We start from the raw sequence: 15,545 nt of genomic DNA on the forward strand, positions 1-15,545 counted from the left end.
ACATAAAATTGAGACATCCAATCTCCCATATTACTAAGTTCAATTAAATGTGCTTGTTTAACGTATTGTGGCAAGATACTCCTTGGGGAGGCTGTTCTATTAAGTTCCCAAAGAGGTCAAATGTAAAACTATTTTACTTGAAAATGCATACATTAATATTTTGTTTAGGTATATCAGTAACAGAATATATACTATATCTGTGATATTCTTATTGAAAAGGCATATCACATAGAAAACTGCATTTTATAAAATAAATGTTCTATGTTTAATAAAAATGGTAAATATGAAAGTTAAGGAAAAACTAAGGAACGATCCATGACTAGCAACAAAGAAATATGACAACTAAATTCAATACATGATCCTATCAGGACTATGTTGTAGCCAAGGGCATACTTTAGTTATGTAATACTGAAACAGAAAATCTGAGTGAAACTGAGATTAGATGGGAATGCATCAATATAAGCTTTCTGATTTTTGTTGGCTATCTTTGTAAATGTAGGACAATGTGACATCACTGCAAGATTTAAGACAACGGTGTGATTATATCTTCAGCTAGACTACTTTGTTACAGGACGTTGACTATTTAAGTATATGCATGAAATGAATATATTAATTTATTCACCAACTGTAAAAACATTAAGTATATCTGTCATTTAATTTTACGTACCTATTCTTTAGTGCTAAAATTCTATAAAACACATACAACACCACACACATATACAAACCCTCACTACTGAAAAACCATGTAAGCAAACCTAACAAAACAAAGTCAGTTGTGATGAAATTGGTATTATAAAAGTTAATTGTATTTTTATAAATGTAATTTTATAGAGTCTAGAAATATTTTAAACTTTTTATGCACATCATAAAACATTCAGACATGGAAATTAAAATAGAATGCTACATAGAATTAAGTTAAATGTCACTTTGTTTCACACACTTCATTTGGAGCTCCCTATGAAAAGAACAATAAAAGAGAAATAAGTTTAGGAGAGCTCTTCTGGTAGTTTCTAGGCACAAGGGATTGTAATAGAATGAGAAACAGAAGGCATTAAATTAGGGCACCAGGAAGAAAGGCAGCACTTACAAGACTCATAAATGACTCACTATGTCAAATAATGATGTGGAGGCTTCTGAAGGATGCTGGACAATTGGTTTGAACAAGGAGATGGAAGTAGGGATGCACAGGAAACACAGACCACGGGGAGGAAGACAACATATAGCTTTTCTAGGCACACAGCACTGACTAATGATAGAAACCATCTTGTAAATTATCAAAAAATTTGAAGCTTAATAAAAAAAATTCAAAAGGGTTCTGTGTCAAGCTAGACTAAATCTTGACTACTCAATAGACTAAATCTTGACTACTCAATAAATTTTTTTTTTTTTTTTTGGTTTTTACGAGACAGGGATTCTCTGTATTGTTTCGGAGGCTATCGGTCCAGCCTGGCCTCGAACGCACAGAGATCCGCCTGCCTCTGCCTCCCGAGTGCTGGGATTAAAGGCGTGCGCCACCACCGCCCGGCTCAATAATTTTTGATTCAACAACATAACAGTTATTCTGTATTGATTTATTTAAAGTGGATGGCTATCATACTATAACATGCATTTACTTTCACTATCTTTGTATGAAATAATAATATTGGTGACACACAACTGATCAGAATGTCTTCATTCAAATATATTCAGCGTTTCTGTAAAATGAGTACAAGGATCAAGAATCTAGCTATTCTTTCACTCACTGTAAAGAAATAAAAATAAAACTACAATTTAAGGGGAAAATATTAGTGCTTTGAAGAAATTCAGAGTTTATTTTAGAAGACAAACTATTAAACTTACTTATTTTTATGCTTTATATTTAGCTAAAAATAAGTATATATTACTAAAGTTAGATATTTTAATGAGTCTATAAAACAACCCTAATATATTTATTTTTATTAAGATGAATTATCTCCAAAATAAATTAGGATTCTATTTTTAAACCTTTTGCCTAACAATATTTTTCCACTGTTATGGCCTCAAAGTAGTAAATTAGCAGGGAGACATTATTCTACTATGAAACAATAATACAGAGAACATGCAAAAACACCTAAATAGAGGAAATTTATGCCATTTAATATAGTTTTCTTCTTCATTTTTAAACTTACAAAGTGGATGTTGTGATGTAGAAAAGTCATCAAGAGAAAGGACCCAGTCTTTCTTCTTCAAGACTTTCACCCTTACCTTAGAAGATGAAGAATCACATTCCTGACAAATCCATCCATAGCCTGTTTGCTTAGGAGATTTTTTCAAAGGAGGATCTAAACAGCCAAAATGGTAGCACAGTCTGCATTCATCACATCTGTAGGGTAAGCAGATTCACAGTAGATCTAAATATTCAAAGTACTTATTTCACAGACAAAGGGACAAAGTGCTATACACTATTACTTTAACACTTAATTCTATACTTTGCTCAGGAAGAGTCTGAAATTAATGTTTATAATAAAGGTGATCTGAATCTTAAGTAAATATTAGAGAGGAACATGGAACAACCATAAAATTTCCAAGACAACAGTCATTCATTCATAACATTCTGATAATAAAAATGTTAAGTGCATGAATGTTAAGATATGAATGAATATATAGGTATAATCATATGTGCAAAAAAAACTAGCAATCAAAAATCCAACTTTGAACTAATAAACCATTTATCCAGTAGAAGTCTAAGCTCTAATTATTGCCATACAAATTATACTTCATTTCTGTATTTTTCCAAGTTATACTGTAAGTGAACTTACTAACATTTATAGCATACTAACACAACCTACAGCAAATACAATCTTTGTATATTAAGTAACAGACTATTTGAATATACAAGCAGAAACCACCTCAAGGACTGAATATTACTAGTTTCTGTCAAGTTCTCTCAGTGCACTTAGTGTTTCAAGTACTTCCAAGGATATTTTACACTTGGCATATGTTTTGATAATGTCTTGCCTCTTATGATGTACATAATCTAAGAAAACTACCATACCTATTCTTCGTTTCAGACAATCTCATCCTGCTGACAATGAAGAAAAATCTGTATTATTTCAGTGTTTTTAAAAAGAATTTTTCATCAACTAGAATATCAAGACCAAAATTTAACAACCAATATCAAGTTGTATACATTTTACAGAATGGGCTATATTGTTTTCTTTGTGCTCTAAATTAAACAGAAATACTTTTTTTAAACCAACTGAATTCTCTTTATTACTAATTTCTCACTGCTTAGAGTGTCAAAAGTCAATTAATTAAAAAAACAAGGATGAAATTATTAAGCAGACTGCTTGAATACAATACATAATCCCTATTTAATAAGCATTGGGAAAATACAGAAAGGAGTTAATCTTAAGCATATGCCACAGAAAGAAAACTAACTTTAAGAAATGATCACAATAAAGCAAACGATAATCTGTATTTTTAGTAAAAATTTCTTACCATGTTACAAAAACCTAGTCTCTCAAGGATCCATTTCAGGATTCAAGAGCCAAGTTATCCAGGCACAAGCAAGTGTGAGACAGTTAATTGCCATCGATTACCCATTATTGCACAACTCATTTCTTATCAATGAAATAAGTGAATGAACTTTTCTCAAACCTTTGAGACTCATGAAATTAACTATACTATAATTATACATTTACTGTAATTTCAGTTACAGGAGTGGATAAAATAAAAAGAGAACTAATAAATGACATATATATGCATATATATACATATTTATTTCAACCATATATCACTGGTTGAAATAAAAGCATCCAAAAATATATTTAAAATTTTAAATGTTCAAATACCGTTGCTCTGGCATTCAAAAATAAAGAGTATGCCGGGCGGTGGTGACACACACCTTTAATCCCAGCACTCGGGAGGCAGAGGCAGGTGGATCTCTGTGAGTTCAAGGCCAGGCTGGACCGACAACCTCCAAAACAATACAGAGAAACCCTGTCTCGTAAAACCAAAAAAAAAAAAAAAAAAAAAGAGTATATAGCTAATTTCAAATGTAAAATACGAATACCATACAGTAAGCCCTTAGAATTCAGGGTCTTTTCCTTTCTCAACTGAGCTAGTTTACATTTCAGTAGTTAAAATTTCCATAACACTAAATATTGGGTTACAGAAACCTTTGAAGTATGACCTTTTCTAAACTGAAGAGAAGGTGCAGAGTCATAGATAGAAAAGGAACACCGCTTTAAGGAAAGGGGTTAATATGTCACTAATCCTTGATGGCAAATTTATAAAGAATACCATTATCTGGTGCATACCATTTTTTGGAATACATAAAATATCATCTTCTCTTCCTTTGCTACACTAGGATCATCAGTCTGAATTACAGTTGATACTACATTTCTGTGTCAACTTTCTGTAGTTAAAATACCATTCACCTGTTGTTTTGCCTGATTCCTTAAAATTTTTCAAGGACTTGGGGAAGCTTAATTGCTTAAAAACTACCAGCCAATCCTCCTAATACTGTAAGTATATTTTTGCAACAATAATTTTCTTAAAGGAGCTTCTGTATGCAGAATTTAGACCACCAAAATTATTAAGATTGTGAAAGATGACAATATTTGAAATGAGGCATCTAAAATACATTAAACAATTCAAATTATCCAATACCTGTTCTGGTATTGGTAGCTCTTTCAGAAGATGCATTTGCTCTTTTGAGAAGACCTAATTCTTCCTGACACCTTCATCAGGGTACATTTCAGGACGTCTTTCTCATGATGGCGGACAATTGGGGGTGTTAGGATAGTTCTATAAGATCCTTGCTTACTCACCAGGAAGTAAAAGCTGCAACTCCAATTTTAAATAGCATAAAGTGGTGGTCTCTGCCCTTAGCAACCACCAAAATCCAAGAGACAGAAAGAAAAATGCAGAGAGAAACACCCCATTTGAAATCAACAGGTTTGCTAAGTAAATAATAAATGTAAGATATTAAATGGAATTTTACAAGTTATTTTCATGTAGAAAAAAAGATTAGTCGATTCTGTTAAATTTAAACAAAATAATACTTTTATATACTGGTAGCAATTATAACTTAAATGGCAGAGGTTAAATCTAGCAAAAGTTGCAAAATTTTGTGATAACTAAAAAGCCATTGACAAATTTCAGAGATATTATTAAAGCCCTCAAAACACAAAACAGATTAAAATAATAAAGTATATTCCAAATGCACACACCATTGTGAAATATTTATCAAAATTTAACAACTAGAAAATTCTAGCTACATAAAAAAATTTTCAATGTTTTTAAAACTCAAAAACTAAGTCTAAGGTGGCGATACCCTGAAGACTATAAAAGGATAAAAATAGTTACTAATCAATTTTACTTAGTTTCTAGTTCTTGAAACAGTACTTGAAAACACTTTAGTTGCAGCAATACAATAACATACTTAATTTGTCAAAAATAAAGTGAATAAAAACTAAGTTTCAAAGGAAGTCAATGACCCACAAAAGTATTGTGATATAACACAACATACTTTATTCAACAAAACAAATATGTATGTAATAAAAACATTATTATACCAACAGGACATTATAAAAAGAAGGCAATACCTTAAACAAGAAAAGAGAATATAGAACTAGCATATGAATGTCTTTAAATTAAATGTAAACCCGATGTTTAAAGTATCTAATAAATATTGCACACATTAGACTACAGAGTATCCTATAATTACAGCTTAATGAAATGAAACAAACCGATTTATAATGTAAAACAAAACCTGACTAATTAAGTACCTATTAAATACAACTTCCTACATACTACATACATATTTGATACAGATAAAATGACAGAAGTGGTCTTTTACACATTGATTTAGCAAAACATAGAGACTAAACACAGCTCTATCTGTATTAAAATACTTAGCATATTGATTAAGTATAGCACCCTACACAAAGCAGAGACCATGACTGATCTTCATAAGTGCTATGATCCACAAAGCATTAAACTAGGTGTTGAGTGACTACTGACAATGAGGAAACAAGCAAAAATATGTAACTGATTTATTTTTCTCTTGTGCCTAAAGGCAGGCTAGGCAAAGCTCGAAAGCAGTGGTCCTCAACCTGTAGGTCATAACCCCTTTGGGAATCAATGAACCTTTCTCAGGGATCACCTAGGACACAGATACTGACATTATGATTCTTAACAGTAGCAAAATTACAATTATGAAGTACCAACAAAAAACAATGGGGGTCACCACAACATGAGGAACTGTATTACAGGGAACACAGCATTAGGAAGGGTTAGAAACACTGCTCTAAAGGTTTCTTTACCTTTCTTAATTTCCAATTAATAAGTTCATTTGGGGCACACACTAAGTAACTACTTAAAACAAAAATAAAACTAGATGAAATAAGTGAGTACGCCTCCTAAGCAGACAGTCTATGGCCACACGATAAACTGGTCTTTTGAAAGAGACCAAATCTGTGGCTCACACTTAAAAGTGCTGTCCTGCTTTAGGGTCGCACTAGTGCTGGTAACTGTAGAAATTTTGTTACCTTAATGGAACACGCTACTCAGTATTCCCTCCCACTCTATACAATGCTGAATAAAGAACTGTCTCTGAAACTATGTAACATTGCATTTTTCATGTAGAAACAAGAGAACAGATTTGGGGGGGGGGTGTCTGCCTTTCCTATAGATCAGTCTTGAGTATTAATACTGCTTAAGCAAAACCTTACTAGCAATTCAAACACAAATTTAGCAACTACAGTGATAGGCTATTTCAGTGAATAGTGGCCAGTCCTTTCAATTGAATGTCTTAGTAGGTAGAATAAATATATACTGAGGCCCCTTAGAAATTTAAATAATACAAACTGTCACAAAACTCTTATGTTCTATCAATGGTAAAGTACTTATAACTAAGATATTTTATTCTTTATAACATTTAACAATTTTATCTCAAGCCACCTACATAAGCATTTTCTACACAAATTAATTAGAAACTGTGTTTTAAGTCCTATCTCACAAATTTTATACCAGTGTGGAACACATGAACCTATTTCATCAATGCTAATGGGGGCTTCAATCATGGACCACAGTGAGAGTGGGTAATAGGACAGTCTAAAATTCTTCATTACAGATGAACACAGACAACTGAAACACTACTTGGGAAAAGTCAAATCCAAATCCACTTAAAGAGTGGATTCAATTCATTATCTACATCTACAACAGGCAGCTTGCAACTTTAAAAGTGAAATGAAAACAACAACAACACAAAAACTAGAACATGAAACAAGGCAATTCATATGAAAATACACAGTAAGGTCAAGTATCTCTTCACAGCATGAGAGAATGATTAGACATTTCCACACCTGAAACACGTCTGCTTTGTTCTTTAATAAACTCATCTCCATCTGCTCATGCCCTTGGAAATTGTTTAGCACTCCAACCTGCTGTGTTCAAGCTCCACATAACTTTGTATTTTCCCGTTCATAATTAACTAATTATACACCAATCAATAGTGTAGAAGCTGATTTTACAATGTAAATCAGGCAAATGAGATAATGGCTAGGGGGTCAATCTCATTTTATGTGCCAAGCCCAGCATGAACATTCAATTTCATTACATCTTATGTACCTGAACAGCTGTCAATCTTCCTAGCAGGCCTAGAGCACCTTAGGGTGAGCACTACAGGAAAGCAGCCTACTTGGTTTTTTGTTTGTTTTTTATTTAAAAAATCCCTTGTAAAACCTGTCTCAGTTCACAATTCTTACTGTTACCTAAATTTACAAAGTGATGGCTCAGGCAGATATAAACAAATTCTGCCTTCATATATCTTGTCATCTGTTATATCTGCCTATATGTCTTGTTAAGTCTCTTTAATAGGTTTTACTAGTCTAAATTAACAATATTTTGAAAACTGTTAATGTTCTAATCTATTGCAGAGTCATTCCGAATTCTTAAGCAGATTTTGGTGAAACATTCCTTACTGTGAGTCAAGTAAAACATACCGATGAGGTGCGTGTATATGTGTGTTTAAAGTATAATACTTTAGGTGCTTAAAAAGTGTTTCACCAAAAATCAAGGTATACAAACAGGGAATCAGGGTAACAAAAATGAATATTATTTGTCAGAAATCTGTTTTTATGCCACATGTAATAATAATAAACATTCAGGAAACATAAAGTACAGTGATACATAACTGATACATAAATACCTAAACTTAAAAATACAGGCTAAAGTTAAATATTGTTTTTATGACATACATAAGCCTAACTCTTAAAAGAAAAATACGAAAAGACCACAACATTTTGGGCAAGAGGTGCTGCTCTGTGAAATAAATGTTTAAATGAATTTTTAAAAATGAAGGAAGTTGTATTTTATGTGTTTCAGAAGAAATCACTTTTCTACAAAGCCTCTGTCTACAAACAAATAGTTTGAGAAATCTGAAGCCCTAAAAGATATCCACACTCACTATTAATCAATACTGGATATATGATTATTAAACAAATACTGTACATTAACTGTTATCAAGGGAATGTCCCTGACCAGCTAAATCAACATTATTCTGAATCTGCTAGAAATTCAGATTTTTGCAACTCAGCACACATCTACAGAATTAAAAACTCCAGAGGCAGAGAGAGACAAGGTGGAACAGGAGGACAAGGAAATGATGATAACCAACCAAGTCTCGACAAATTCTTCCTGTGACTCTGATGCATTTCTACCATATCATCCATTGTGTATTTCAGAGGCAGTAAATTTCCTTCCCAATGTTGTGTAATGTAAGTACGTGTGTGTGTGTGTGTGTGTGTGTGTGTGTGTGTGTGTGTGTGTGTGTGTGTGTGTGTGTGTGTGTGTGTGTGTGTGTGTGTGTGTTGGCCTATCATCCTGCTCCAGAATCATCCACCATGTTTTGTGAGGTAGGGTCTCTCATTTGCCTGGTACTTGCCCCGTGTATATGGTGGCTGACCAGTAAGTCACAGAGACCCTTCTGTCTCTGCCCGCAGCACTCACTGGGATTACAAGTCTGAGCCTAGGCCCAATGCTTATATGCATTTTACTAAGTAAGCACTCTCCCATCCCCTTGTTAATACTTGTTAACTGTCAAATACCTGAGCTGTCACTCTCTTTTACATGTATTTATAAGCTATAAATAATTTAGAAATATTTTCTTAGATAAACATTAATTTTCGAGGGAACTTGTTTCTAATTTAAATTTAAATTTAAAAAATAACTAATGAAAAAAACAATTAAAAAGCTGAATGTTTCTCTTTAAGTAAAATTACGGCTTAATATATCTAAATTTTTGCAAAAGAAACCAAAAGAAAAAACCATTATTTTTCCTCTTTAACAGCAATGGAATAGTAATGGGTAAAAGTTAATTTTCTCCTGTTATTTAGAAGATTATTAAGAGAAAACATTTTACTCTGTTCTCTTCAGAAGATGGAGACTCGTAAGAACCTATTATGTAGGAACTGTGCAACTTATATCTGTAACATGTGAAAAACATGGGTTGTTTACCAAACTTAGAAGAGCATAATTTACCACTGAAAACTAAAAGATGAAGAATGTTAAAGGGTTTGGTTAACACTGACATTACAACCACACTATCTATAATTTCTCAAAACCAAGACAAAAACCCCTAAGAGGGAAAGTGAACCCTAAATTACAAAAATACCCATTAATGTTTTCCTATCTTATGCTAAAAGACAGCTGGCCTAAAGCATAGTTCATTTGAAAAATGCTAATCTGCCATTGCCATTTTTCATAATATTTGCTGGAGTTTACCAACTTTTCCATAAATTAAGTAAGGATCGTTGGTTCTTCCTTATACTTAAAGAAAGCATACTGCTTTTCCTAAGGATTATGGATACTGTCTCCAGTGCTATCAAATTTATTAATAAATAAATAGTATCTTTATACATTATTTCCTACATGTTTAATTTTACTAAACATTTTATCCAATCATATGGTTTCTATAACTATAGATTACTAGAGACACCAACTTCACAATTACACATACAATCGCTAGCTACAGCATCGTCTATTCTATTCCTACAGTTTAAGCTATTCCAAATACCCCTACACCTGGAAAGATCCAAATCCGCAATGATAAACAATGGAATTCCAAAAGACAATTTAACACTTTACATGTATATGTGCACTTCAATTTCAACAGTCTCTTCTAAACCAGTTCAAGATTAAGTGATGCAATATTCAAAGTATTTCTGCCGTTGACTTAAAACTGGGCCAGTAAAGCGTGAAGATCAAATGTAAACTCTGAAACCTCTGGGAAGACATAGGTGCTGGTGAAGATCTTTCAGCAGGCAGGCTGTATACTCAACAAGCTCTGTATCTCCCTCGTTTCACAGCTTCACTTTTAAGTTCAAAAAGTAAAATTACATGGAACACACAGAGTTCGTATTAAATAGAACAATAAAGAATTAATTTGGGCATTTCTGAAAAAAAGTACCTTCAGACTAATACAGATAGTCAGTTTATGCTTGAGCTTAAATTCTAGTTATAAAATGTCCATGCTAATATTAAGTGCTTTCAAACTACTTAACACCAGAAAGTTGTAATCTTCACCAGTCTTTCACTTTTGCTGAATATCACAAATAGAAATAATATTAAATTTGAGTCTAGAGTTGTTCTCATTGCAGAATTTCTTTCGTGTATGAATACATGTAGTAAGTAAGTTGATACAGACTTGCAGATCAGTGGCAAGCATTGTCCTTTTACAAACAAATAACGGAGATAACTGTTCAACAACAGGGAAGCCCAGAGCATGTAAGTCCCACTGGCTTCCCTTACTCTTCATTGAGTCCAAATAGTGTATCGTCTTGTGCCAACGAAGCAAGAGGGAAAGACATTTACAGTTTTGACAAGACATTACCCACTGTTGTTTTTAATAATGTGTACACCAAGTGTTTCTTACGATTGTAACAGAAAAAAATTAAAGAGTAAAGAGGGAGAAAGAAGAAGACAATAGAAAGAAAAAAAGGAAAAAAATCCACAGACAAATTAACTGCCTTGTCTACCCATATAACAGACCAATCAATTACATTCTATCCAAACCTGACAAGCAAAAGCACTTTTTTTTTGCAGTGATAAGCTTATGGGAAGGACAAGATAGCTGTTCTCCTTTAGTTTATATACTCTATTGAGAGTTTAATCCACATTTTTAAAACCACACTTATAAAAGAGGTTTCCGGGATTGCCTCCGAGGATGAGCTGTGGCAGACTTGGGTCTCATGAAGGGTATCTACACAGTAAAGTGATAAGAAAAGAGCATTAACATTGAAAGATCATAGCAGCTCTGCACTATGTCTTATGAAACATACTAATAATACCACAGTAGATTCAAATAACAGAGATTAGAAACCCTCATGCTAAATGTCGTGGTCTTGGACAGGTTCTCACGGATTACAAGCAAATGTTTTATCTTTTGAACACTGAGTTGTCTCCTCTTGCATTATTGCTAATAGTTCTGATTCTAAAATCAATCTACTTTATGAAAAGAATGCCTTAACTATAAAGGAAAACATGTATGATCAATTACTATTTGAAGACAGCAGCACACTGCTTTCATTCAGAGGATGGCAGTTTTGTAATGCCTGAGGAAACATGCAGCTGCATCTCCTCCCCACACTGGTTTCCTTTGAAACATACTGTATAAGAAATTCATGGTAACGTTATCAGCGAACTTGGTGTCTTGCTTTTGAGAGGAGAAATCTTAAGGGCTTGGAGGCTAGAAGTAACTATTTTTTCAACTATGGTAGAAACAAAAGTTTACCATTTCTTTCACATATTTAGAACTGCATATATGACATAAAATTGCTATATAGTCATACATCATAAAAAGTTCATTTTTATTTAACTATCGGAAAGATGTGTTTAATGCTTCTAAGTTCCACTGAGAAAAAAGAAAGTGAAAAGAGGCACACAGAGAAATAAAGCAGTGCTGAGGAGAGCTGAGCTACCACATCAGAGACAAAGAAAGTACAAACAAAACTTTTCTACAAGGAAAAGAATATAACGCAAAACAACGCTAAAAGAAATGCTGTACTTATCCGCACATGACAAGCAGTAGCAAGAGCTGGACTCTGGCCAAATAGGAAATTTGAGCTAAATTTATCTGTACTTCGGTCTCTACGAGAAGAGCTTTGAGCACAGTGGAAATCTGATGTTTACTTTGTCAGGACTTTAAGCAGTATTGGGAAAACATATTCTAGAGGAAGTACCCATTTATAATGCAAGTACAGTTCACTCTCATTTATGTGCAAAATCATGGAGACTAACAGATAACCAAAAATAATTTATAATTACTTGGGATAGTCCTTTGAATAGGGATATATAATATATCAAAGAAATCCACTTTAAACTCCAATTCAACTGGACTGTGGGGAAACCAAATAGTTACTCCTAATATTCCCTTTAATACTAATTTTCATTTAAATGTAAATGCTACAAAATCGTGTAACTTGTCTTCCATAAGCTCAAGATAAAAGACACTAATATTTTAAATCAAAGATCATGTTTTAACCTAGCAGTTACTTTATTTGTATTTAGAAAGCTTCCTTTGAAATTAACATAGAAAAATATTTTCAAAGAATTTCACAGATGAACCAAAAACTATAAACATGTTCTGCAGCTTGTGTTAGCTGTTGTGCTATAAGAATTATCTACCTGTTTGGCTAAGCCGCCTATATTAAATCAGCACAGTGTGGTGAGATACTGTGCCTAGACAAGTACGTGAGTTTGATAGCTAAGATGCTTGTATTCAATATACATCTTGATCACACTCTAAGTATGTGATCTTAGGCAAATAATTCTCCATTTCCTCACTCCCAGAATAGGAATAAAGTGAGTTTCTGTCTCCTGTCTGTATCATAGAGATGGATGCTGTGGGGACTAAAAGAGATCAATATGGAAAGCACTAGCAACATGACAGGAACACAATGAGTGGGACCAGGTAGGAAAGCTAGCAGACCTGTCAAGCACTACAGAACTGTTTCATAGTTGAAACTAGGTTTTCATACATAGCAATTCATACAATGTACTTTTAATATATGCTTGGGTTGATTCAATTTCACATTGCTTGCTGCTTCTATACCACAGATCATCACTCATACCTGTAAGGAGATATTCATATCTCACAGGTCTTACAGAACTGGTAGACAGTAGTACATGCAGAGAACAGAGTCTGGGACAGAGAATTTAATATGAGAATTATTATAAATACCAGGTCAAGGATATTTGGAAATAACACTCCTTTGTACCTGTTACAATGCATCATTTTCTAGGTAACATAATTCACCATCAACCCCCAAATCTGTACTTTATCCTGTCACATTATCTTTGCCTCTTAGATCATTAATATGATGTATTTTATGCATCGCCAAACACAAAAACCAATATAAACTAAAACCCCTGCTACACAAATAACATAAAATAGGTTATTCATTTTCTATAAATGAAATAAAACCAAGAAAGCAATGCAGTTGGGTTTTAACACCATTTGTTTTGTGGTTCTAAGGACTGAAAGTTTTGAGGAAAAACATGGTGGCTCACTTGGAGAGAAACTGTCCATTTCTGACTAGAACGGTTTCACACAATAAGAGGTTTGAATGTCCTTCTCTAACACAGTTTGTTTTTTGATGCTTGGTCAACACTGGCAGATAATGTAAGTCCTAAATGAATGGGGAGGCTATACTCTTCCAGATTCTTTCCAGACCCGGATATTATCTTTTTTCTGGAATCACTAAATTATAAATTTTATAAAACTTAAAAAGAAAAGTCAAAGCTTTCATATTACAAATGATAAAGTGACTAGACGTAATTTAATGCAAGGAAATTCATCTAACCAATAACAGAACTGATTAGAGGTTCCATTCTGCATGTTTGAATTGCACCTGTGTGTGAGTGCGTGTGCAAATGTGCATGAATATAGATGGGTGAATGTGAACATGTGTGTGGAGGCTACAAGCTGAAATCAGTTGTCTCCCTCAATCACACTCCAGTGTATTATAGTTATTTATTTTCTTGAGATGGAGTCTCTCGTTAAACCTGTCGTCCACTGATTCATAGAGGCTGGCAATCCAGCAAGTATCTGGCTAGATCCTCTGCTTCTGCCTTCTGGTGCTGGGATTACAGGCACACCCTGGGATTACAGGCATACCCTAGGATTACAGGCATACCCACCATACTAACTTGTGTATGGTACTGAGGACTGGAACTCTGGTTCTCATCCTTACGTAAGAAGCATTTTACTGACTGAGATCTCTCTGCAGCCCTAAGGAGAACCACTCTTGCTACATGATTAATATAATCATTGATGTCTATAATAAGTAACATTCTTGTATAAGTTAGCAATATAAATATACTACAATGGAAAGTAAATTTAAAATTCAAAATTAACCTTACGGAATAGATAAATGAATAAAACGAACATTAAATGTGCCTGAAACCAGTATGTTTCCTATTTACAATTTAATACCTCAGAAACAACAGACTTCACTATATAATCATGTATATATAAACCATACACAAGTTTCTGTGATTTTTATACGTGTCAGCTTTACAATAGTTTTATACAATCATGAAGAATTATGTATAAATCCTGGTAAATTAAAAACGTGAGTCAAAAATATCCTTAAAGGTTTAGTTTTCCTGTATATTTTAAATTTATACAGGAATTATATGACAAAATTAAGTAATTCTGTAAATATTACATGGGAAATATGTTAGTCCCTGTACATGCCTAATAATAGTAATAAATCAGCTCAATTAGGAACATTAGAAGGCAAAGATGGGGTAAGTGAACATTTTGTTTTTAGCTCAATTTTTTAGAAACCTTAATAAGAACAATTCAGTAGCAGCTGGGCTGCTTTCATACCCAGATGTGGATGTGTGGAAACTGATAACCCTTTCCCAGTCTTTACTAATAGAAATGCATCCTTTAAAAACTACTTTTAGGAGTAAGGATACTTTAGGGCATTCTGCTGACTTTCTAATTCCTTCTTCAGAATCTAGTCTTGTCATGATGCACTACTAAGCAAGACTTTACTTCTACAGATGTTGACTTTAATTGCCAAGCATTACTTCTTGTAAAGCAAGACAGGTCAAAAGCAACAAGGAAAAATTCCTAGTGGAAGGGATAGTGAAGAAAATGTTTAAAAACAGCAATGAAAAGAGCCCAGTATTAAAACTTTATACTCTCCTGTGTACTCTTTTGTGCTATAAGCCTTCTTTTCTTCTAAACGGTTCAACAGACATTCAAGGCAGTTTAGAAATAAAGATATTTAGAGATTTCAGTGAAGAACTGCTGGTCTGGAAAGTTATGACAAAGGAGAGCACATGACCCACATAACAGCTAAAACACTGGGGAGATTTCCTCATTGATTTCAAGAATTATACACAGAACTCAAATCCTGTATATTTTACTGGGCAAAAGAAAGACCCAGAGGTTATAGGAGATGGTAGAGCAGAGTTACTGAACTCAGGCAAAGACTAGCAGTAAGAATGAAAGTATTCTTCATACTGACTTCCAACACTGGTCATCAACAATGAATGGTAGTTTC

General features: G+C 33.5%; 1 protein-coding gene across 5 annotated transcripts in view; it reads right to left on the reverse strand.

Annotated features, from left to right (window-relative positions):
* Phf14 (PHD finger protein 14) overlaps nucleotides 1-15,545 on the reverse strand; it is a 120,488-nt gene that overhangs the window by 24,878 nt on the left and 80,065 nt on the right. For 3 of the 5 annotated variants that reach the window (XR_005869686.1, XM_040728479.1, XM_040728480.1), the window contains 2 exons: nucleotides 3,014-3,043; nucleotides 2,224-2,341 (listed from right to left, as the gene is read on the reverse strand). Coding sequence is in view for 4 of the 5 variants with exons in the window: in XM_040728479.1 (XP_040584413.1) it covers nucleotides 2,224-2,341; nucleotides 3,014-3,043 (148 nt within the window). In the remaining variant the exon portion in view is untranslated. Of the gene's footprint in view, nucleotides 1-2,223; nucleotides 2,342-3,013; nucleotides 3,044-5,473; nucleotides 11,228-15,545 lie in introns of those variants that run through there. The other 2 variants (XM_005080957.4, XM_013121154.3) reach the window with 2 other exon arrangements.

The sequence above is a fragment of the Mesocricetus auratus genome, unplaced genomic scaffold, assembly GCF_017639785.1.
Source record: "Mesocricetus auratus isolate SY011 unplaced genomic scaffold, BCM_Maur_2.0 Super-Scaffold_100019, whole genome shotgun sequence".
Classification (NCBI taxonomy): domain Eukaryota; kingdom Metazoa; phylum Chordata; class Mammalia; order Rodentia; family Cricetidae; genus Mesocricetus; species Mesocricetus auratus.